The 25,002-nt window shown below is 42.4% G+C and overlaps 2 protein-coding genes across 14 annotated transcripts in view; one reads left to right on the top strand and one right to left on the bottom strand.

Annotated features, from left to right (window-relative positions):
- The first annotated feature begins 628 nt into the window (after window positions 1-628).
- Window positions 629-6,182, top strand: dusp14 (dual specificity phosphatase 14). The gene is made up of 2 exons (XM_058414369.1): window positions 629-907; window positions 4,388-6,182. The coding sequence occupies exon 2, from the start codon at window positions 4,483-4,485 to the stop codon at window positions 5,125-5,127; it is 645 nt and encodes a 214-aa protein (XP_058270352.1). The 5' UTR covers window positions 629-907; window positions 4,388-4,482; the 3' UTR covers window positions 5,128-6,182.
- Window positions 6,183-7,566: 1,384 nt separating this feature from the next.
- The window catches only part of synrg (synergin, gamma), a 32,149-nt gene continuing 14,713 nt past the window's right edge, over window positions 7,567-25,002 (bottom strand). For 5 of the 13 annotated variants that reach the window (XM_058414355.1, XM_058414356.1, XM_058414364.1 and 2 more), the window contains 10 exons: window positions 23,666-24,466; window positions 17,905-18,447; window positions 16,605-16,759; window positions 16,394-16,447; window positions 14,895-14,991; window positions 13,280-13,428; window positions 12,642-12,752; window positions 12,438-12,476; window positions 10,178-10,210; window positions 7,567-8,483 (listed from right to left, as the gene is read on the bottom strand). In XM_058414355.1, coding sequence (XP_058270338.1) covers window positions 8,352-8,483; window positions 10,178-10,210; window positions 12,438-12,476; window positions 12,642-12,752; window positions 13,280-13,428; window positions 14,895-14,991; window positions 16,394-16,447; window positions 16,605-16,759; window positions 17,905-18,447; window positions 23,666-24,466 — 2,114 coding nt within the window. In that variant the 3' untranslated portion in view covers window positions 7,567-8,351. Of the gene's footprint in view, window positions 10,108-10,177; window positions 10,211-12,437; window positions 12,477-12,641; window positions 12,753-13,279; window positions 13,429-14,894; window positions 14,992-16,393; window positions 16,448-16,604; window positions 16,760-16,779; window positions 17,707-17,904; window positions 18,448-23,665; window positions 24,467-25,002 lie in introns of those variants that run through there. The other 8 variants (XM_058414357.1, XM_058414358.1, XM_058414362.1 and 5 more) reach the window with 6 other exon arrangements.

Genomic DNA, 25,002 nt, shown 5'->3' with positions numbered 1-25,002 from the left:
ATCACTGCTTATGGAAAGAGATGGGATTGAGTTGCATAGGTGTACCTGATAAAAACGACAGCTTTGTGTGTGTGTGTGTGTGTGTGTCTGTATGTGTGTGTGTGTGTGTGTTTGGTGTTTGTGTGTGTCTCTGTGTGTGTGTGTGTGTGTGTGTATATGTGTGTCTGTATGTGTGTGTGTGTTTGTGTGTGTGTCTGTGTGTCTCTGTGTGTGTGTATGTGTGTCTGTATGTGTGTGTGTGTTTGTGTGTGTGTCTGTGTGTGTGTGTCTCTGTGTGTGTGTATGTGTGTGTCTCTGTGTGTGTGTGTGTGTGTGTGTATATGTGTGTCTGTATGTGTGTGTGTGTTTGTGTGTGTGTCTGTGTGTCTCTGTGTGTGTGTATGTGTGTCTGTATGTGTGTGTGTGTTTGTGTGTGTGTCTGTGTGTGTGTGTCTCTGTGTGTGTGTATGTGTGTGTGTGTGGTCTACATTACACTGCCTGTTTGCCTCAGTGAAGCAACAAGTAGGTTAAAACCGAGACTGTTCACTTTTAAAGGACAACTAAAAGCTTTTCTTCTACCAAAAGCTGAGTGTGTGTGCGTGTGTGTGTGTGTGTGTGTGTGTGCGTGTGTGTGTGTGTGTGTGTGTGTGTGTAATAGCATTATCATGTGGAGGGGAGGGCGCCCCGTTCTGGTTGCTGAAGCCTTGTCTCTGTTTGCAGAACCGGACATTTCTTGTTGTCACACTGAAGCTCGTGTGGTGAGGAGCGGGCAGCGCCTCTCCGGATGGAGTTGGTCACACGGAGCAGTCCTGAAGAAAGCGACCTGAGACACACACACACACACACACACACACACACACTCCCGTCTCGTGCCGCGCTCCCAGTCCTCACGCGCAGCCTCTCGCCGTTTTACCTCAGCGCTTCGAAGGTAAGTTGCGCGCGCGCGCCGTCGGAAGGATCTGGAATCCAACCGAGTGTTCTGAGTAGCACAAGTCGCACGAGGTGGTGGGGTTTTTGTGTGTGGCGTCTGAATAATCCGAAATATTCAGCCTTTCTGTCGTAAACAAGCCGTTAGCTATACAGATATCTATATAAAGGTAGAGAGAGTTTTTTTTTATCTCGAGGTTAGAAACACTAATTCGGTGACAACATCATGTGTCGAATGCGCGAGCCATGATGTCCGTTTCCATAATTCCTTGACTTGTTTTTTTTTTTTATTTTATTTAAGTTTATTATAAAGTCAGACAAGGATTTTAAGAGAGACTTAGTTAGTAGGTCGTGGTTATGTGCATCGCCGCATATATTTGTACTATCAATCAAAATAGTACACTACCGCTGGTGTGGTAACTATGGTAACCACTGGTGTTGTACTAACATTCTGGTCAGTAGCCTGTGGCGGTGTGTGTGTGTGTGTGTGTGTGTGTGGCTATACGCTTTCGGTCAGTCGTGACTATTAACCAGAGACTTTTGAATACGTGAACTGTTGATCAGGATTCTATTATTATTATATTTTAAATTATTATTATTATATTTTAAATTATAATTATAAATTATAATCTGGTAGCTGGCATTTATTACTATACATATTCAGCATTCCTGTACATGTGAGACCACCAGCAACACACAACCTTCACCCAGTCACTGTTTATGACTCAGACTCCAGTGGTCACTCTCGTATTAGGCTAGTTTACGAGAACAAGATCAGGATTAAGAGTAAGCATTTGTAGAACAGGTACAATAGGAACCACTTGTTGAAGAAAGACCGGACTGGGCTGTGTAAAGCCTGATTAGTTTCTGCTTCCTGTTCTCCTTGTTTGGTGTGGAAGAAAGACTGCCATTTTGCCACAGGCTCAGGTTCCTCCACAGACCTCTCTTGTTGCCAGTCAGTGCCTGCACAGGTGGAGTCATGATGCACTGCTACTCATATACTCACATACTCAGCATTCACATCCAGCAAACCTGAGTGGGGAACCCTAGTGGGGATTGGGTTTGTTCACTTTACACTTCACCAGTTAAAGCTCAAGGCACTGAATTAATCAATATATTTATCCAAGCTCATGATCCAAAAAAGTTCTGGGTTCAGGCTGATATTTTTCATTTATGATCCATGTAAAAACTTTCACAATGTTGAAACCAAAGTACAAAAAAAAAAAAACGTCTTGTATGCCTCGTTCCTTTAGCCTGTGGGCAATTCCAGTGTTATGGGAGCGACGCTTCTGAACTTGTGTTGACTTGTAAAGTGTCTCATTGCCTGCACAAGCTTTATATTTTGCCATGTGACCATTCATATAAATATATATTACAGATACATCCTGTATAATTAAGATTGCGACTTCTAGAGAAACCTGAATGAGCTGTTTTGTGTACATACGCTGCTGAGGAAAATCCTGTGTTTGTGATGCATGATTGTAGAGATCACATGGGTGGATGGTTGGATAACTTGAACTAAACTAAAATGGGAAGTAAAAAAAGAAATTAGCTATTAAATAAAATTCCCCTCCAGTGTGACCTTCTGCTGCTGCACTGATGATATTAAATAAAAGATGTGGCTCTCTTGATCCCTCTGTAGAAACATGCTGAAACACGCTGTTTTGTGTGTAAAGACTGCTCATATCTGATGGATCAGCGATGCAGTTTAATGAAACATTCGGTCCTGGAGTAACAAAGGCATTTAACGTTTAGAGAAAAAAATAATCATTCATTTCATTTCATTGTGTATTGGTTCTGTATTGTAGTGTCAATAAGCCAAAGGTCAAACACCACGCGCCATAAGAAAGAAAACCGAGTGCTCTCTGGTGCTAGAGCTACTGTAGATCTGGGGATCTGGGGTTGTTTTGTTCATGCTTTTGACCCAGTTTCAGTGAGCTGACATGCAGAAATCCGCCTGGTCACTGGATCACTGCAGAACAAACAGCACTAAGATTTGTTTTGTCACTTAGATGGAGTCACAGTATCACATTTCTCTCAGTTTGTGTTCCCAAGCCTACCTTGGCTTTTAACTCCACACACAGGGACCATAGCAACACTTCCGGAACATATGTGGTGAATAAGGATTGGCAGGACAGTGGCGAAGGCATCGTCTGCCCTGATTCAGAAGACAGACATTACTGCAAGAAGAAACCATGCAGAATTTGTAAGGGGCTGATTTACAAAACAAAGAGGTTCGAAGCTCCTCGCAGCGGCTGGACCCGCAGGTTGTGACTGACACGCCGATTCCCAAAACAGATGGGATGAGATTATTAAAAGAGTACGTATGCATCAGATTGCCTGCGACTTGAACATATTTAGAGGAGGACGTCGTCTCTCCCACGACAGCGAAGACAGCCACGTGTTGCTCCTGACACACCGCTCTGGAGAGCATGATGGTGACAGCAGGAGCGCAGGTGCTGCCTCAACAGCCATCAGATGTGATTCATATTTAATGTTTCGGCTCTGATATTTGTTGCCTGATGGTCAAGGTTAGGAAGCGTTCGTCAGAGTGCAATGGATGCGGCTGAACCCTGAAGCACCTTCCAGGTGAAGTGATGGGGTGTGATTTTAAGAGAGTAAGCTTTAATTAAGAGAGAGAGAGAGAGAGAGAGAGAGAGAGAGAATGAAGGAAGTTGATCTACAGGCAGCTGTCCTCCCTAAGCAGCAGGTGAAAGCACAGGTAGGTGTAGCTATGCTTCAGGGCAGTATGTGATGCTAAGCTGCATTAAGGGTGTATTGTATTGTATTGTTATCATGTATTGTTTAGGACACATTTGGCAAAGTCATTCAGAACAAATCAACTCTGAGATTTCAATGTGTTATAGCTCAACACCCAGAGGTGCTGTGAAAACAGTCAGGGCTAGAAGAAATGCCAAGAAATTGAGTGTACAGGTTACTCCAGAGAACCTGGGAAATGATAAATGATTTAAACTGAGTGGGAGAAGCTGTGCCTCCAATGCAAAAGCATCCAAAGTTAAGATAAAGCAAAACACTGCTAACATGAATCTATAAGCTGTTGTGAACTTTGAAACTGAAACACAGACGTTAATCAGAGCTCTGGTTGTGAAAATAACATTGTCCGGCTCTTGTGTGTATCGTGGTCACTGTGATGTCCTCCCTTCATGATCACCTCCAGATGTTTTGTTTTTTTTCATTTCAACCCTGCATCAGCACCCAAACATGATTATGATCTCCTCTCAGCCCTGCAAGGAGAAGCTGAGTCATTTCATCATCTAGAATAAAGCATGTCAACACTTTCAGTTAGATATCATGATGGAGTCAGATCCCCTGCTTATTTCCACTTTTAAAATAAATTCCAATAAAATGGGCTTGTTTTAGGTCAATACTTCTCATAATGTGCTCCTCAACATTCCGTAAGAGTCAGTAGGTCCTTGTAAGTGGACTATATTAAAATGCATTCTTCTTGGTTTTGTTTCAGATCCATCTGATGGTGAAATATTGCCCAGGACGATGGAGAATCTCTGAAGAACAGTTTTAGTTACATCTGATTGCTCGTTCTCCATCCCTTCCTCAATGGGCTCCCGCAGCCAAGGTTTCTTTCACAACCAGCAGCACCAGCACCACCACCACCGCAGCTCCACCATACCCAGTCCGGCTGTGCCCAGACTGATGGCTGAGCCGGGCAGTCTGCTCGGTGGCATTGCCCAAATCACTCCCACGCTGTTCCTCAGTCGCGGCGCCGTAGCATCCAATCGTGGCCTGCTGCTGTCCAAGGGAATCACATGCGTAGTCAATGCCACCATCGAGCTGCCGAATTTCAACTGGCCACACGTGGAGTATGTAAAGGTTCCACTGGCTGATGCACCGCACTCGCCTATAGCGCTGTACTTTGACAGCGTTGCAGACAAGATCCACAGCGTAGGGCGGAAGCGTGGCGCTGTGCTGGTGCACTGCGCCGCCGGCGTGAGCCGCTCGGCCTCGCTCTGTCTTGCCTACCTCATGAAGTATCACGGCGTGTCGCTAGCCGAGGCACACGCCTGGGTAAAGGCCCGGCGGCCCGTCATCCGGCCCAACGGTGGCTTCTGGCGCCAGCTTATTGACTACGAGCGCAAACTCTTTGGCAAGACCTCGGTGAAGATGGTTCAGACGCCGTACGGGGTCATTCCCGACGTTTACGAGCGTGATCGTAGAAACCTGGCACCTTACTGGGCCCTGTAAGGAAAGTGGGTGGGGCTTTTTTTTTTTTTTTTTTTAGGAGACATGGAAGGTGAGCAGACCTGATCAGTGAACTGTGGTGACTGGTGACTCGCCCAGTATCCGGACACAAAATGCTGCTGCTGATGAAATCCAAACTCTGAGACACGTCAGTGCTGAGTGCTGAACACTGAGACGAATATCAGTGTTTTTCTGCAGTGTTGAGTTTCCAGGAGACATCAGCCGTGTCAGAACCTGAGCTATTGTTGATTAGGGAGATGAAGTGGAAGTGGGAGGCTGAATGCCTTTAGGGCACCGTAAGAAAGTGATGCAGATTTCCTAATCGGCTCGATAGTGTGAGGACGTGCCAGTTATGCTGACGTCTTTTCCTCTGAGGCAGCAATCTGTTCTCGATTACTGGTAGCATTTTCAAGCATATTTGTGAATAGGATTGTTTACTGTAAAAAATAAAAGCCTCCAAAAGCTGGAATAGGTTAAATGGTAAAACAGGGCTTTATTTAATGAACATATTCCCACTAACTAAATATTAGGCTCATTATTTAAATGTCTAAAATAACATTATTTATTAAAGCTTTTTTTTTCCTGGTCCACATTAGGTCCAAATTTTTAAGTTGTTTAGGTTTGGATTAAACTCATTAAGTGATCAAAATAACTATAAACACTCAGACTTTCACGACTGTAACAAATAATAAACTAGAACAGCTGAAACGACAGAGATGCTTTATTACCTGATTTTATGGGGAATAATTAAGCATCATAATGGATAAGAGAATTTTTGCAAATCAGAACAATGACAAAAATTTTAAAAAATGTATTTCCTAATTCCTAAGTAATAAATATAATAAAGTCTTTTTTTTATTCAGCTACAAATGATTGGATGAAGCATTTCCTCAAACACACACTTTTATGTGATTATAGTTGGAGAAATGATCTGAGAAAGTATTCAAAAAGTTAATGAGAAGAGTCACGGTCTATGTCATGAAGTAATATAAAAAGCTGGAAAGATAAATAATTATGATGAATAAAGTGTTGAGGAAAATAAAGACATTTTGGTTTCGGCAGCTTCTCTTTCGGGTTTTCATTAATATTAATGTGTTAAATGTGGACGGCTTGTTGCTAATGGACAAGAGGATGTGTGTGGTTTCTTCTGTCTCACTGCAGCTTCACAACCTGCTTTTATCTTTATTTTTAATCTAACAAAGCGAGTTTGCTGGTGCTTCAAACATACAAGAAAAACTGTGGTTTAGGTGTGTTTATTTATATTAATCCTGATTCTACTGATATTTAAAACTGATCATTCCTAAACATTTTACTGAGAGGTATAAGATCGAGTTAAACAAATGAAACCATTTAGGAAGAACTGATGTGAAAATATTTTCAGCTTTACCCACAGTACTAAAAAAAACCCTATGTGCAAAACAGGTGACATTTATCACATACATTATAGCATCTTTAACCTCTTTCTCCCTTTCCTGTGTCAGAAATATTGAAGGAACAGCTTTACCCCCTTAATAAAGTGACCACCTGCTTCCAAAAACAGTAAATAGATATAAACTATAAACCACCTGACCATCACACCCACATGTGCATCCTGAACCAGATTTAATCCCTCCTCTGGTGTTATAGATGGATAGATGGATGGATGGATACTTTATTCATCCCAATGGGAAAATAATACACGCCAATCTTCTGAGAAGGTTTTCCACAAGATGTTGGGGCATTCAGCCACACGAACATTAGTGAGATCAGTCTGGGGGTCAGTGTTTAGGTTCATCTCGAGTGGGCTGAGGTCAGGGCTCTGTGTAGGTCTTCTCATATCATGTCCTCGTGGAGCTCGCTTTGTTCACAGGAGCATTGTCGTGCTGGAAGTTCCACTGAAGGGAAATTGTAACGTTACAGGATACTGAGACATCGTATACACTTGCATGCTTTCAACAAGTTTTGAGAAGAACCACCACCACATGGTCAGGTGTCCACAAACTTTTGGTGTATAAGCAATTGCACATGAACAATTGCACTTAACTGTTCCTGTAAGTTGTGCACCTTCTGGCCAATAAGAATTAAGAGTTCAACAGGGCTGCAGTGAACGCTTTGCTTACTGAATCATCACCGTTATCAGTCCGTGAAATCCTGACGCTCATGCAGAAGTAAAATCGATGTAATTCAGCACAGCAGAAACGGACAGAAAATGGGTCAATAACAATGAAATCATTAGCAAACATCTGGACACCTGCTGCTTGCCTGTGATTACTATCAGCCTTGCATTGTTGCGTTCGAGGGGAAGGAAAGTGCAGAAAGTGTGTATGTGTAATGCTCCAGCTACATTTACGATATAATAATAGAATCTTTTTATTAGGATAACGGATTGTGTGTGTGTGTGTTGCTGGAGTGGAATATATGTGTGAAAGGATACACAAAGTTATTCTAATAAATGCACCACAGTAGCGATTATACACAGCATTTTAATAGGCATTGGAACAGACATCACCTTTTATCTACAACCATGTTATTAACACTCAAAGTATTTTCCGTAAATGAGCTCAATTTTGTCTGAAGTGTAGAAAGACAAAGCCGTTCTTAAGAATGCCACAACCTTTCTTCAAGACACAACAGAGAAAACACTGTGAAAGGCCTCGGTTAATGGTCTCGTCTGCTCGTGATGTTTTACAAAAGATCCTCATAAAATATAATTACATCTCAGACAGTCCCACACCCTCCATTTCCAGCCATTAACACGATCCAGTTCCAGTTAGCTGACAGCACAGGCCCTGATGAGCACCAGCACAACGAAATACCTTCCTATACTTCTACATAAACGGCTAAAGGATGTTGATTTCTATGTAACTCAGTCATTGAACATGTGTCCAATATAAATACTACAGTATAAGCCACGCTTCTTTCACATTATGCAATGAACTTAAAATCATCATCATCGGATCTGTTCATCTTTCTTTGTAGATGTCTGTCAGGTTTCTCTCATTCAGTAGAACAAAAATACAAAGCCAAAAAGTTCAAAATACATGTCAATAAATTATTAATTGTCTTGTTTCTTTACATCAGCAAACATTCACAAAACACTGAGTACCATAACAGGCCAAGTTGAAGAAGCAGAAGGGTTTCTGGAGGAAATCACAGACGGGAAATAGAAGAAGAAGAAGAAGAAGAAGAAGAAGAAGAAGCAGACCAGTTTGACCTTGTTCCACAGCCACAGAGGCGGGTCAGAGAAATCACAGCAGGTCAGGAAGGATGAGGCCAGGAGGCTTGGGCTCTACACAGTTAATCCAGAAATTAGCGCAGCTAGCGTGGTACTGGTGCCCGCCGTAGGTCAGCTTGAAGTTATCTGTCTCGGAGTTAAAAGCCTGTCCGCCGCGTACGAGCCGGCAGGGAAGAGAAGAAACAGAAAGCGTTTACATTAATTAGCATTTGAACAAAGAATCAGTGCTTTTCTGCATGTAATTGTTGTTGCTTTGCACGTCAAAGCACCAGTCAGTGTAGGAGTGTGATCTGTTCAGACTGGGGTTGGATATTAACACTTTACAGAGACACTGTGAACATCCTACAGGGAAAAGAACCTCAGCTGAATCAGTAAATCTATATCTATAAATGCATTGCGCCCAATGAAATCAATTCTATACATAATAATCAATATTATACACTTTTGGGACACACACACACTGAGGACACTTTTCTGGTGTGGTTAGGGTAGTACGCATGTATGGTGACTGCCTCACATGATTTAAAGGAGATACAGACTGTCACTTTCCATCATAGTGTCTATATATGGAAGCGGAAAATGAGCATGCTAAGAAGTTCGCTCAACAAGCCAAATTCACGCTATCTTCCTGAAAGCCACAGCTGCTGCTCTGTGTGTGTGTGTGTGTGTGTGTGCGTGTGTGCGTGCGTGTGTGTGTGCGTGTGTGTGTGTGTGTGTGCGTGCGTGTGCGTGTGTGTGTGTGTGTGTGTGTGCGTGCGTGTGTGTGTGCGTGTGTGTGTGTGTGCGTGCGTGTGTGTGTGTGTGTGTGTGTGTGTGCACGCATGCTATGAGGATCAAGGGTTTGCATTCCTGGTGAAATCCATGACTCATGTGGGGTGAATCATACCCTCCTACACAGAAAGAGGCTGTAATATATATACACTCCCTGGCCACTTTAATAGGAACACCTGCACACCCACCCTGCTTATTCATGAAAACGATTCAATCGGCTAATCAAGTGGCTGCAGGACAAATACATAAAATCATGCAGATACAGCTCAGGAACTACAGATGAAATGTCAAAATGGGGAAAGTGTGATGACAGTCTCTAAGGTTTACTCGGAATCCAGTGGGCAGCAGTTCTGCGGGGGGTAGATGGTAGAGGTCAGAGAAGAATGGTCAGGCTGCTTCAGAGCTAACAAAGTCTACAGTAACTCAATCATTCAGTTTAAACGTGGTGAGCAGAAAAGCATCTCAGCATGCACAGCATGTCAAACCTTGAGGTGGATGAGCTCTAACAACAGAAGACCACACTAGGCTTCTCTCCAATCAGCCAACAACAGGAATCTCAAAATACAGTGGGAACAATCTCACCCAAACTGGACAGTTGGAGATTGGACAACTAACCGATTTGGATGTGGACTTCAACAGAGGCTCTTGGCCTGCATGATTTTATTCATTGTGCTGCTTCCACATGACTAGGTGGAAATAATTCTTCATTTCAGCCTATTACAGACATGTCTGATGATCCACTGACTTCTCTCTTCATTTTCATCTCTTCTTTTCTCTGCATGTTCATTCACCAAGTACATGACACTGCAATGGACATTTCCATAATTAAAAAGGCTAATTTCATGTTGACATATTCCACAGGCAGTAGGAGGTCCACAGATGGTGAAAAGGTCGTCTGAATGGGACAGAATTCGGCTCAAAGGTTAATTACAATCAGGTTCCAGGCTCAGATGGTGAGGCTCATATGTGAATTGCTGTAAGGTCCAGGATCCTATGTCCTGGGGAGATTATATCAGATAACAGAAAAGTCTTCAGGAAAACAAAGGGGAAAAAAAGCACAGTATTTACCGTTAACTTTGTGCCTGGGTCTTTTGTCAGTGCCTGGAAGCAGCATAAACATCATCACTGATATATGAACTAAAGAAGACCAAAGAAAGCATCAAGATGGATAGGAAGTTCTTCACCAAGAAACCCCAGGAGTTTGAGTGCAACAGCCCGTAAAAACCTCACAACTTAGCAAAGCGTGTAAGAAAGCTTCAGAAGGGAATCAGAATGAAAATGTTTAACACACTGTAAAGGAAAAAAATGACTAATACTGTCCATGAAAGTGTAAAAAAGATTTTAGTAAAACTATTATATAAACCTAATACCATTACACCAACTAAATAAATAAACTTATGCAACATTCTTCAGTCACAAAGTGAATAAAGTGTGTGACTAGTAGAGACAAGTAAGGAATATATCATGATGCTTCAGGGAAATAATGAAAAACGGGGTGGTGATGTGAAGCAGAGGAGCTGCTGATTATTTTCCTATAACAGTATGTCACGTTAGTGTTAAATTCATCTTATACTGCAGCCAATGATTACAATTCTATAATAAAAATGAATTAAACGACCCTGACGTGGTCGAGCGACGGCTGTGGACGGAGATGTCAGCAGGTAATGGGCGATGATTTCTCACCTGTCTCTCATTACCGCCAGTCTACTTTATTTGTCTCTGTGTTTAATTTTTTGCTTAACCATCTAGTCAGAGCAAAACAGAGTGCAGAACCGCTTGGCAGAGCTTGTGAGACACATACAGACCCATCCACCCACCCACCCACCCACACACACACGCGCTACGAAGCGTGAACTTGAACCTGACAGAACGAAAGCTCCAGGTTTTGTTTTTGATGAGTTTAAAAAGTTTTAAGACTGAATAAACGTGAGCCTAGAGATAAGTTAAAATTCTGCATATCTCCCGAGTCTTCCTCTAAGCCCTCACACCATCGTCCTACAGACCCGTTACATACTTTTGATAGTTTTGAGAATTGAACGGCGCTGTGGTATAAGACATAATGGACAGGGGACAGTCAGCCGTGCTGAGCCAGCTTTGGGTCACTGTGGCGGACATGTCGTGACTGTGTGTAGGTAATACCTGCTGGACAGTGTAGTTGTGTGTGACAGTGCACTAATTTACAAAAATATTAAAAACGGTGTGCAAAGAGGATATTTGGATTTAAGGATTTAAAAAAAAAAAAGTATTCTTGTTTAATGTGCATTAACTTGGAGTTTGGAACACTCTGCATTCCTTATGAAGATATTCTAGCTTTTTAAACGATTAAAACATCTATATCAGACCTAGTGTCCAGCTAGTTGCCCATTCCTGATGACGCTGCTCATGAGCCCCTCAGCTGAGATTAATGCAGCTGATTCCAGTGATCCTCTAGTCCCACAGAGATGACCTCCGTCCTGTGCACCTTTCCTATCAAAAACACCCCACCAATGCCTTGCCAAATCTGAAGCTGTACATTTCGATTTTGTCCAATAAACAGCTTTTCAATCTCTCAGGTCGGTGGTGAAAAGCAGTGATATGATGGGATCAGACTTGGTACTGCAGGCAGGAGCTGTTGCACTGCTCATCTGAGTGGTTTCATCAGGTGTTGGTGAAACATTCATGATTAGATTAAATTTTCAGCTGTGTTTTTGTGAAAAGGTGATGGATGGTAGGGGTTCATCTGGATACTAATATACTACAGCAAATTAGGCTGCATTCTCAGTGTTTATTCACTACTGACAAGACTAGCATTCATTCATTCATCCACAGTAACTGTTTAATCTTTAGCTTAGCCCAGGAAAAGGCATGAACCCGGGGAATTTCGAGCTGGTAAATCACCTACTGCACTGATTTTTAGGAGATAGCAGGAAAGCAGAGAACCCAGAGGAAACCCTCATATATGGGGACAGCATAGTGAACTCTGCACAGACTGTAACCTAGGGTCAGGATTGATCTGGAGAGACTGGAGCTGTGAGGATACCTGCTGTATCATTGTGCCACCACCCATTAAATCACCCTCTCTACCAAACTGAGATGCCAGAATGACTTGTCCCCATAATTCATTACTAGCCTCTCTAGAGCTCTGTACAGCAGTGTGTGTAATAGAGCAGCAGCCTCACAGATCTGTGTAGGGCGACTGAACAGCCAGAGCTAAGAGAATGCATATCCTGGATTTAAGCTACAGAGTGTCCATCTAGCTGCTATAGACAGGGGTCATTCTGGCAGCACAGAGTAGGAGTAGGAGCACCAGCTTCCCTAAAAGCACCAAAAACAAAGATCAGTGTCATACTTTTTTAAAGAGACGTCCAAATGTGTTCTCCTCTTTCTTCTACAAAATAACCAAAGGCAAAGCAGAGGTCAGTCTCGGGCCATGTGTGAAATTGAATTTAGGTTAGCTATTTGCTGTTGTGCTTGCAGTGAAGAAAAAGGGTGAATATAACAGAAAACAAAATAGCAAAACATGAATATATCTGGCCTGGTAGGCAATGCAGACCTTGCTGCGTGAATCCACGTTGAGCAGACACACTCCACAGGCCAGCTCCTTGGCATTCTTGATGCCATGCCTCAGGATACAGGAGGAGAAGTCCAGAGAGCTTTCATCAGGCTGAAAACACACACACACACACAGAATGAATGCCTATGCTCGATAAACAGTTTTCAGACTCCTCGAAGCGTTAGATGGCAGTAAAAATTAAAGCAGCTCATCCAGTCTGCTGATCAAAAACATCTGCACAGAAAAAAGTATAAAAGCCCCCAGACGAGACAAGGTGCATTCGGATTGCATGAAAAGAAAATTCACATACTACTTTCCAACTCCCACTCGCTTTTGCCCATCGCTCGCTCGCTTTCACAGACACATACAGACACCTCAAATATTATCATCCTGCTATCTGAAAAGCAATATTCTCCCAGGAGCCAACCTCAGACTGAGCACAAAGCCATCTCTCCATTTTCTCTTCTTTCTCTAACGCAGCACTGACCAGCAGTGAGCCTCACTGCACCTCCGAACACAGGAAAACTTTCCAAAATCATGCTGCATGATGTTCCACCTGACTGTAAAATTTGATTTGTGAGAAAAAAAAATATTACAGTGTACTTAAAGTGTTTCATTGAGATGGTGGAATTACTCACTGAGAGGTTGGCCAGAGACATGAAGCCCATGAGGTTGTTCCACACACGGCTGATGTCTTTCAGCAGCTCCTGCAGTTTCTCTGAGCACACAGCCGTAGCCTTGATACCCAGCTCCACTCGCCTGGCTACACGGTACACCTCCACCACACCTAACACACACACACACACACACACACACACACACACACCACTCTGATTCAGTACAGAGTTGAAAAGACAGCACCATTATTCATGCACCTTGATGAATTATTTTCATGTCATCAAATGTTCATCCGTCATAAAACATCATCTGACTGTAGTTGTGTTTATTCTTCACAAGAAAAGTTTACTCTTTGTACTTTCTAATTAAAATGACGAAAAAATAGTGTGAAACAGTAAAAGCCTAATTATGAGGTTTTAGGTGTCCAAGCCTCTACACACACACTTCCAGAGTCCCAGTTGCTATAAGAGTTATGTATTGATGCAGAAGTAAGGTGAGAATAGTCTAAAAGAACTGAACTGTCAGTTGCGCTGTGTGTGCTGGGAAAACAGATCAGAGAGCTTCAGCAGTGTGTTCGAGTAAAGACGCAGCATCCAGAGCTTCATAAAAGCCCACTACAAGACACTATAGGGGGGAAATCTGAAACTCTGGCACATAGATGGTGAGCTTTATTTCTAGCACAACAAATGTACAGATCACAATTAAAAAAATAAATACAATGTACTAGAGGAAGAAGTAAACACTAATAGTGCGGTGTGCTGTTATAGAAAAACAATCAACAGCACTGAGGTGCAATATGGTCCTCATACAAAGCACTGATAAATTTGTCTACAATTTCCAACTTCCCACCAGGAAAACAAAAAAAAAATCCCTTTTAACTTAATTTAACTTAATTAATGAGTTTAGTCAGATCACATTAACATGACTGCTCTCAGAATCAGCAGAGAAAGGCAGCACTTCTTACCTTTATGCTCTTTATATATAAGTATTTGCTTTTGATCGATCAGCGGAAATATTCACTTGTTAAATCTCAAACACTGACCATAAAGAAGGCCATGGAGACATCCCTGGTGCTTTTCCAACTCACAGCAGATGAAAATTTTAATCACAAAACCACTAAGTAGATTATTTTTCTACAACTAGCATGTCTAGAATAGTTAAAAAAAAAAAAAACAGCAACTACTTACTATTTATTAAAAGATCAACATCAAGTATCCATTTAAACTTCAAGCTACATGAACAAACTAGTGCAAAAACTTTCAAGCTAACACTTTCATTAACTCTAAACAGGTGTGTTTATTTGGTCACTAAATAAAGTGATAAAGTCAGCAACTTTTAATCAAATTTTGTGGCTGAAAATATAACCTTTACCTCAAAGCCCTGATGTTGGGTCTCATTCCAATAAAACTCATAAATAAAAGTTTCATCATGGCAACAGTTACATAAGTTTCTCCTAATGCAAATTCTTTCAGCATCTTCCCTGGACAAGTCTCTCCTCAGAGTTAAAAAAAAAAAAAAAATCACTATGAGGACTGCTGTGATGGGAAATTAAGCAACACCTCTTGACCAATCAGAATGAAAAGGTCAGCAATGCTGTGATATTCTCTGACGGGTATTAATCCCAGCAGCTCTCACCTAGCAGGTACTCCATGCCCTGTGCTGACTGGATGACCTCAGTGCACACGGTGGAACTGCTGATACCATTAAGGGTGTTGTTGGCTGTGGCGATCACCTGCAGAGTGAAAGAGAGAAGAAGTAGGGGGAGGTAGAGAAATAATACAGAGATGTTGAGAGAGAGAGAGAGAGAGAGAGAGAGAGTTGATGAACTGAATCCTATATCCACTATATCCATTAGACATTAAAGCTTTCTATTCCTGAAGCACCGAGTCACAGAAATCAAACCAGTCGCACTATATAGAGCTGACAACCATAATTCATGATCCCACTGGTGGGAAAGGGGGGAATGACAGAAAAGAACCTACAGAACATCAATGTGCTTTCACAAATCACTTCGAGACAGGATCACCAAGTGAGAAAATACCAATGTGACATGGGGAAACAGGTTTCAGAACACCTATGCAGCTGTCAATCACCCATAATGCCATCTACCGTTTTTATTGGAAGATTGAGGCGTGTAGGGGGAAAAGACTACTGGCATATTATAAACGCAAACTCACAGCAGCACACTGATGTTAAAATACAGAGCTCCTTGATAACATCAGTCCCTCCAGGTTTCATGATTTTGCCAATGCAGGAATGAAGCCAACTCTGATATTTGCAGGAGCAAAGCGTGCAATTTTTCAAAATTACAGCAGATTTTCTGCAGATTTGGGCCGAGGTGCGTCGTGTAGAAATGCATGGAACATGAGTACAGCAGTCATAGAATTGTGATGGCTAGACCACTGGATCAGAGCATCTCCAAAACTGCAGCTCTTGTGGGGTGTTCCCGGTCTGCAGTGGTCAGTATCTATCAAAAGTGGTCCAAGGAAGGAACAGTGGTGAACCGGCGACAGGGTCATGGGTGGTCAAGGCTCATCGATGCACGTGGGGAGTGAAGGCTGGCCAGTATGATCCGATCCAACAGACGAGCTACTGTTGCTCAAACTGCTGAAGAAGTTAATGCTGGTTCTGATAGAAAGGTGTCAGAATACACAGTGCATGATGGGTCAGGGCAGTGAAAGGGGGACCAACACAATATTAGGCAGGTGGTAGTTATGCCTGATCTGCGTGTATACACAGGTGTGTGAGAGTGAGGTTTATCACGCTTAACATGTTTCAAATGTCCAACATTATTTAGGCTGATTATTTAACGTATACTGAAGAGTTTTTGCATCTTCACTTTTTATTTCCTTCACTTAGAATCCACCGGTCTCCTAACAGCAGAGATATTTCTCACTGTTCTGTGTATACACTGATTATGTTAACATTGTAATATTATTTCCCCCTATTTATTAAATTCTCTCAGGTGTTTATATGCAGAAATACAGAACAATGGAGGCTTTTCTTTAAATATCCTAAATTATAAAGAGCTGGGATCAGAGTGCATGGTCTAAATAATGACTTGAGGATTAGCAGAGCTCAGAACAGTCCAATTGTAAGGTGTGTGACCTGTCCAGTTTGGTTATGGGTGTTACCTGAAGAGCGCTCTCCAAGCACCTCTGCCATTCATACGCATAGCGCTCGCTCTCCTTCGTCATCATGAGAGAAAACAGCAGTTGAAAGAGAAAGAAAGAAAATGAACAGTTATTAAGGTGATTATTAAAACGTAGTTAAGTTCAGCAGTCCAGAAAGAAATGTTGTATCTGTCTGAGCAGGAAGAGGGACAGAGAGAAGAGCAGCTCTGACCTCCACCTCTCCTGTTAAGTCCTTGTACTTGTCCCGGATGACCGGCAGCGCCGGTTTCTCACTCAAGGTGTTAGAGCGATCGCGGAATTGCTGCTCAGGAGCAGGTGTGGAGCAGATCTCCTTCTCCCCTAGACTGTGACTGCGCTTATGGGACCCTGCAAACACAAACACACACACACTGACAGCCTGACTCAATGATGTTTCAATTACTGTTTTTCCACTAGGTTTCTTTTATTATTTGGGTCTCTGTGTTTACCCTGCTCTTTAATTGCAACTTTCAGCTCTAAAATGTTGTTACTAATTCATGCAGGACGAGGACAGCCACCACAAATACCTCATTTGCAACAAATGATAATTATGTAGTGAAGCAGCAGGCCAGTGGTGTGGGTATAAATTATTCAGCAGATTTCACACAGAGACGTGTGGTGCAGGCACTGAAACACACACACACACACACAGGGACAGGCACATACAGATGCACACACTCATACCTACAGACACACACACACAAACAGATAGAGGCAGACAGACAGACACACACCCACACAGACAGACACACAGACAGATACACACACACCCCCACACAGACAGACATACACACACAAACAGACAGACACACACACACAGCTCTAGTGAGGAAGAGAAGGACAGAGTGTATGCTAGCACACTGGTTAGACTCAGGCGGCTTGTCACACTCTCAAATGATACACATCAGTCTCTGGGTGACCGTCACATCACTCTACTCTATTGCAGCGCAGGAAACACTCATCAGATTAACTCCCAAATAAAAGATAGAGGGAGAGACACACACACTGCTTTCATTGAAACAAATAGCATCACTGTATGGGGGTTGCTTTTAGCAGTTTAAAGAAGCAACTATAAATGACTGCAGAGTAATGAACGAGGAGGATGTGAATGTTTGCTCATAGCTTTTGTCTGGATGTCTTCCTCAGAGTCTGATCGACTTGGTATGATCTTCAGTCACAATGCTGCCATCTAATGTTAGCTAGAATAACTAACAGAGCCGCTGACTGGAGCTGCGTCTTCTGGGCCATGACGCCAGAGAGGAACTCGGTTCTTATGAAGGTTATTAACGTGAGTACTACAGAGACGAGGAAAAGGTGGCATCAATCAAATCATCTATCTTCTTCATCCTAGTCAGGGTTAGCTCTTAAACTGTCCTTTGCTTTTATGTCGCATCATATTACAATTTACAAACAAAAAAATAAGCAATATCGACTCTGTTAATCTGCCCTTTCAACCCCCAAGCTCCCCCCACACCCCGGTGTGAACCACTCACCTTGCACGGACAAATCAAACGTGGCGAGCTCATTCTTGATCATCTCCTCACTGGATTTTGCTTTGGGCTGAGCGCTCGCCTTGAGGAAGTCTGATTTGCCAAACTTGGGCTTGTCTGCCTGGAAAGCGCCAAAGTCATCTGGCGCCTCAGGATGCGCGGCCTCAAGACCTGCGTCAGCTGCATCGGATTTTTCGGAAACGGTGCTGGCGAAGTCACCAAAATCATCATCCTCTTCCTCTCGGGGTGGATGCTGGGCGGAGCTGAAATCTGCAAAGTCGGCGAACCCTGTGTCCTCAATAGGGAACGTGGTGACTTTTTCAAGTGTAGTGTGTGTGATGTTCTCCGAACTTCCGAACGACGTCTCCTTCTTGTGAAGCGTGGCCGAGGAGGGCGCACCAGATGCTGGAACTACCTGGGCTTTCGTACCCTGACCGGACGGGGGGTCGTCTTTGTCGGACCAATCGTAGCTGGTCAGGCTGCTGAGGCCAGGGTTCCCAAACGGATCAAACTTGAGCTCATCGACCTCTGAAAGAGAACAGAAACCTGTGTGGTTCCATATCATGAAGCTAAACCGCTAAAGCAAACCAGTCAGGTCTTACTCATCCTTAAATAAGAAACAGAAATGAATTGTTGGATTATTTGACTACTAGACTTGCCTCCCTACGTTCTTTCTATCACATGGTTTATGGAAGATGAACATGATTTTTATTAAACACTGAAATTAATACTGCATGTTAAAAACTTTCAGAGCTCGTTAGTTTTAACTGATTTGAATGTCAATAGCTCTATCTGTATATAAACCTCTATGCCTACACCAGTGGAGCGTGAAGACAAACTTACCTGTGCGACTGCTACTGACCACACAGCCTGTCCTAATGTTGCCATGTTTGACCCTGGCTACTAAAATGAGCTTTCAGAAACACTTCATTCTAAACGACACTATCGGGTTAACAGAGTTGTTGGTTTTTGTAGCTCTGCAGTTTCTGATGGTATCAAAGTGTCACACTACTTCAGCCCTGTCCCCTCCAGTGGAAAAATTTACGACTAGGCAGTTGTGCTGGGATTGTTAAAACTCTCTCTAACTGCATACCTGTTAGACACAAGGCAGGTGTGTCTAATAAACTAAGTGTTCACTATGGTGTCTGATACAGTCACAAAAGCAGCGCGCGCGCACACACACACACACACACAGCCATGTCAGTGTCACTGCTGCTCTGAGACGATGCTGATGATCCAGCAATCTAATACTATTTATTCTCCAGTGATGTATTTTTACCAGTTATAGACCAGATTCATGCCTGATTGGACTTTAATAACACACACATGGGGGAGAGTACAAGACGATTCTCCACTCGAGACTCATGTTGTTCCACTCGGCTTAAAGTCTTCATCTTTAACGTTATACTGACACTTTCCCTACAAACTGTAAGTGGGATTTTTTTTGTCCTAGTTGTAATCTAGTTGAAAATCAGCTGTAAGTAAATGTGGCCAATGAAGTATGTGACTCATTTTTTCCACAATATAAGGGGCTCTGGGACAGCATGTGCAAGAGCTCACACTAGAGCTGAGTGAATTTTGTGGCCTAAACAACAAGGTTAAAATCCGAATCCTCTCGAGAAGGCAGTGTTAACTGATCCATAACTTACAGGCATTAGGTTTCTGCTGGGTCACAGTAGTGCTCACAATGCTGCATGTGACTCTACAGATACCAGGCTTGGTGTTTGGACATTTCAGCGTGTAGCTCACCAGAGGTTCTTGTTCCGAAATTTTAGGTTTCTGCAGAATGTTGGTTTACGCTCCACCACATGTTCATCATGGGAATATTGTGGATGATATTATTAAGTATATATCTTCATGTCATTAGTCCATCAGTCCACTTTTGTCCATCCATGCTTACTACAAATACACTGATCACTTTCCTAATCATTTCTTTTTGCTTAATTATAAATCAGTCATATTCATTTGTACCCAAAATGTGTTTTTGCCTTTTCTGTTTAATTTCGCCGTGCATTTCTTTGCCAGCCGTTTTGTTTGACACGACTGCTCGCATGAACAATTTGTGAAATTGACAAGGAACTTGTGCAGTGTGCTTGTTGCTTGCATGGCTAAATATAGATCTACTGTTTGGCTAGCAAGAGGAAGGAAGAAAGAAAGGAAAGGGAAGAAGTAAGAACGGCACACATTTCCGCTACACCAGCATTCATATTTATTACGACAACATTGGCAGAGAGAGAGAAAGATAGGTCACAAAAAGGTCTGTTGTTACAAGAGCTTTGCCAAACACTTAAAAGGTCTCTTTTTTCTGTCATTATGAGAATACAAAGGCATGCAGAGTTGGGTGAAAATGGGGAGAAAAAGAAAGAAAAAAAAAAAAAGCAAGAATGTTAAGAGAGAATCCCAAAACCAGAACTGAGAAGGCACATTCACGGACTAAAATGTTATCGTAGGTCAAAGACACATTCTAGTTGTGCTGAAAAAGGAGAAAGCAAGAGAGAAATAGATTCATACAGAACATTTACTAAGCAAAGATAAAAAGGTGAATTAAAGTACAAGTTCTTTGCAGTTCTTCACCCTTTGAGGAACTGAAAGCATCATTAACATCTTTCTCTAAAGTCTGGTGTGCATTCACTCAGACATCTACGTCTAATTCTTATGACTTGCCATTTAATTGCTTTTGACCAAAGCAAACGGCCAGACTGGATTTTGGTGTGCGGCATAGCATAGGTTGTGTTTCTGCTGCCAGGTACTCAAAGGGTTAAACAAAGAGGACTAGCCGATCAGAGCGTCGGGTCATTTGAGTGACAGGTGCAGAACTAAGAGAACAGAGACAGTATCCTTTTTCTCTCGCCAACCTGTATGTTCAGAGCTCCTGTGCACATGCTCTTAGCAAAAACACTACAAGTGGCCCACTAAATAAATAAAGAAAGAAAGAAAGAAAGAGTGGGACCTTATTTCATCCAGATAAAATGCAGAAAAACGAACATCACATCAGCATATAAAACACTGTGCAGAAATACTGATGATAAGCAATCTCACATAAATACAAACACAATCCGGAGTATCGATCGAGTCTAACCTATATTGAAAATAAATAAGAGTATATATATTCCTGTAATAAAAATACACTATTAATTGAACATGTGTACATTTACTCGTCCATAATCGTTACCCATTTCCACAGGCATGTCTAGAATCCTGGCGAATATTCTTACTGCTTTCTTGTCAATTTCACAAATTGCAAAGGCAGGCACAGATTGTGGCAAACAAAAGCAAGGTACGATAAGATGAGCAGTAACACGGTGCGTCCTGCGAGAACCACTGGAGGCTGTAATACTGCACCGAACCCGGATAACGTCACATACAGACTGAGGGAGCATGTTTTGAGGGCTTGAAACAGAGATATTGGGAAAAGAGATACTGTCTCATCACAGGTTAGCAATACACATCCAGAGCTTAGTGCAGGTGCTGATAAAATCAATACTGGGTGGTAATGAAGGTAATGAGTTCAAATCTCTGGACCGAGAAGCAGCGCATCTTATTCTATCTCAGTTGCTTTTGATGCAAAGCGACTAATATCGGCCAAATGAAGTGTACATGTCTGTATCTGAGCTCTGGAATTGCTTGATAACCCGACTAGAGGCATCTGTGTCAGGAATACAAAAACTTTCCGAAGGAAAAAAAAACCCCAAAAAAGTCACCAATGACCAATTTTCCTAGAAGACTGTCGAGCTCAGTGATGCATGACTTTTTGGAGCACAGAATTTATGTGACTCCTCTTACAGGGACTGACCAGCCTAGTGGAGTGACAATAAGGCAATGGGGCATTCGATTGATTTAGCTTTAGCCCGTTTCCAGCAGGCTCAGAAACGCAGCGTTTGTCCTCTTATCCTAAGCGCTTCCTGATACTGGGCTGATATCATGACCGAGCTGAAGGTTAATGGAATAATGTAATGATGCCTTGCATGAAAACTAGACATGATGAGCCTCAGAGGGTGAGATGCTGTGTAAATAAATGATGATTGACAGGAGAGAAGGAAATGAATATGAGAGAAGTCCTATTAAAGCCTATTCAAATTCAGGGGATGGTGAACACAGTGGGCTGAAGACTGGCATCAACATTTCAGCCAAAAACGCTGATAGATGCTAAGATAAAGATAAACTGCCTTCATTTTAAAGATCAACATATTAGATATAACAAGTTAGAATTTATTTAAGTTTGCAACTTAATGCTTCATGTTCAAGCCACAAATGTCATCACTTTGGCCAGGGCTGATGTGATTCCCACTGTTTTGGAAACGCCTTAAGTTGAAAAAGGGCTTTGGGTTGATGGTAATTATATTTCAGGTCTGGTTTTCAGTAAAGTGGAATTTGGTTTATTAAAAAGCTTTTATGGCAACCTTAATTTGGCTGGCCGACTTTAATGACCGAACTGTTTTTGCAGTAATGTATTAGTGTTTTAAGTACTTTCCTATTAAATAAGAATTCTTTAACAGTCATGTTTTTTTGTAGCTTTGTTTCATTTGAGCTTTTCTACAACAATAAAAAGCAATATAAATGTGTTAGTGACCGGTTTAAAAATTCACGTTTGGCCAGGCCTATAGAAAGTTTGTATATTTTTGTGCCTTACCACCAGGAAGTGATTATCTTTTCATATGAACATTATTAAGAAAAATATTACAAAAATTCGCCGAAATCCTGTTATGATGCACAAGGCAAAAGAAATTTCTTTTTATAAGCAATGCCCTTAAGCCCTTCACTAGAAGATGAGGGACAATGGATTAAGATGGTTATGGTTAGATGGTTAATCGCAGAATAAAGATGATTAGTACAGAAAGTCATCTTTTTTAAGTATAAACCAAATAAGCCAGTGTGTACACACCATCTACGTAGTGTACAGCGTCAAAATGTTGAGCAGCAGTGTACTATGGGCCATTTTATTTATTTATTTTTATTTTTCCAACAGGAGTGAAATGAAATTAGGCCTGTGGGCTGAATTGGGCCTGTGGGGCTTGTTTTGACACATGCGTAAGAAAGACAAGTTTGTTTGTGGGTCTGACTATGCTACCGCATAAATCTCTGAATATCTACACAATACTGAGAGCTGACCCGTCTCCTCTGAGACCAGGGCGGTGGGGAAAAAAAGAAATAGTGTGTCGCATCTCTACCCAAGAGATGGCCCTGAAACCTAACATACAATGAACGGAGAAAAAACTCTATAAACACCTTACTAAGAGCATGACTGTAGTTCAGTCTAAGCGCAGCTGAATCTACAGAACATTCATTTAAGAGTTTCAACACCTTTAGTGAAGCTGCAGAAGTGAAGACTAGTCACCTGATCCGTTCTACCCTGTGACGTTAGAGAGATTATTCCTAGTATTTTTATATTCCTGGACTTTCCGATGTAAAGAGCCCACTGTCACTAAGACAAGCTTAATCTACATCTTGAAGTCCAGATAAATACTGCCAGTCACTAATACTAATAAACTTCAAATAGAAGCTCAGGCTTATCAAATATGTTCAAAATAAATAAAGATGGAATGATAAATAAATAAACCTTCGTAAATGGAAGGTGACGATGGAATAATACGAAAGGGTATGTGCCAAGCTTTCGATACATCAGAAACATTTAACCACTCAAATCTAAATACTACTCCTCTCTATACTGCTGGAGATCAGACTGAAGGCCGTGAAAAAGCCTGACCGGAGTGTGATCTGGTATGTGTATGTGTGTCTCACCACAGCAAGCGTACTAATTCCTCACCTGCAGCGGGGGGCTGATGGGAGCTCAGGCCTGGCAGGTCCAATGAACTGTCAGATGCACCGTGCTTTAGCTCTCCAGCTACGTCTGATAACTTCATGTCCAACTGCACAGAGAGTGCATCCTCCGAGTCATCTTTTCCCACGCTGCTGCCTCCGATAGATGGCAGGTCCAACGATTTAACCGAAGCAGAGTCCTCCTTGGCCTGTTTGAAGGCAGCCATCTTGTCTACTAAGCTCTTTTCTTGGAATTTGGACGACTGAAAGTCAGCAAAGTCATCACTCTCCTTGCCGCTCTCGTTCGGCTGCTTCCCAGGGTTGCCAAACGACAGGAAATCGGCAAAGTCGTCCTGTACCGCGGCTCCTCCTGCCCCGGATCCTCTCTGAGCTGAGGCGGCTGCCTCAGAGGCAGAAGATGAGGAGGAGGAGGAGCCAAAGAGTGCAAAGTCACCAAAGTCGTCAGGCTTGGGGCCTGTGGAAGGAAGGAGCAGTGAGGGCACCGTTGAGGAAGAGGAGGAGGAATTGGAAAAACAGGTGGCTTTAGAGTCGACAGTGGAAGGAGGAACGATGGAGGAGAAGAGGTCCAGGTCTGACATGTTCAGAGGGTTTTTAGGCTGTGCCAGAGAAGTTGGATGGGTCTGAGATTGCGAAAGAGAGTGAGAGGAGGCGAAAGGAAGTGGAAATGAAGCGGGTTGGAATGTCTTGGCCTGGTCTGGGGGGTCTAGTGGAGAAGTGCTGTTGGCCGTTTTAAAGTCGGTGAAGCCGTCATCGGCACCGACGGACTTGAAATCAGCAAAACCTTCCCCTGAAGAGAGAAGAAAAAGGACAAAACCATTTAAAAAGGGTGGCACAGCATTTCATAGTGCCTTTAAAAGGCTACTGCACTAGGGAAGTACAATATGGAGCCAGCATTCAAGTCTCCATTGACCTGATTTATTTTTAATTTTCACAAACCTAGAAAGAAAAAATCCGTTTAGTTTCGGACACACCAGCTGAATTTTAAAATCACTCAGAGGGTCACTCAAAGGGAGAAAAGGGAAAGAAAAACACACACAAAAGAGCACCACACAACAGAAGCACCTCAAACCACTTAGAAATGCAAACATGACATGCATGGAGCTGGTGATTCAGGACATTAGGAGGATATACCTCACAGAGATGAGGCTCTCTGTAGAAGCATGTACTCTCCTTTGTGTGGTGCTTCTCTCACCACATTCAGCTCTCACCATGAAAAATTGCATTTTTCTGTGTATTGGCAAGTTTCATCCATTTTACAGCTATCAAAACAAAATTGTTAGGAGGGTGCAGAGACAGAGTGGCTCCATCAAAGCTACAAAACAG

This window comes from Hemibagrus wyckioides, linkage group LG17 (assembly GCF_019097595.1).
Source record: "Hemibagrus wyckioides isolate EC202008001 linkage group LG17, SWU_Hwy_1.0, whole genome shotgun sequence".
Taxonomy (NCBI): Eukaryota; Metazoa; Chordata; class Actinopteri; order Siluriformes; family Bagridae; genus Hemibagrus; species Hemibagrus wyckioides.
This window is presented reverse-complemented; position numbering and strand designations above follow the sequence as displayed.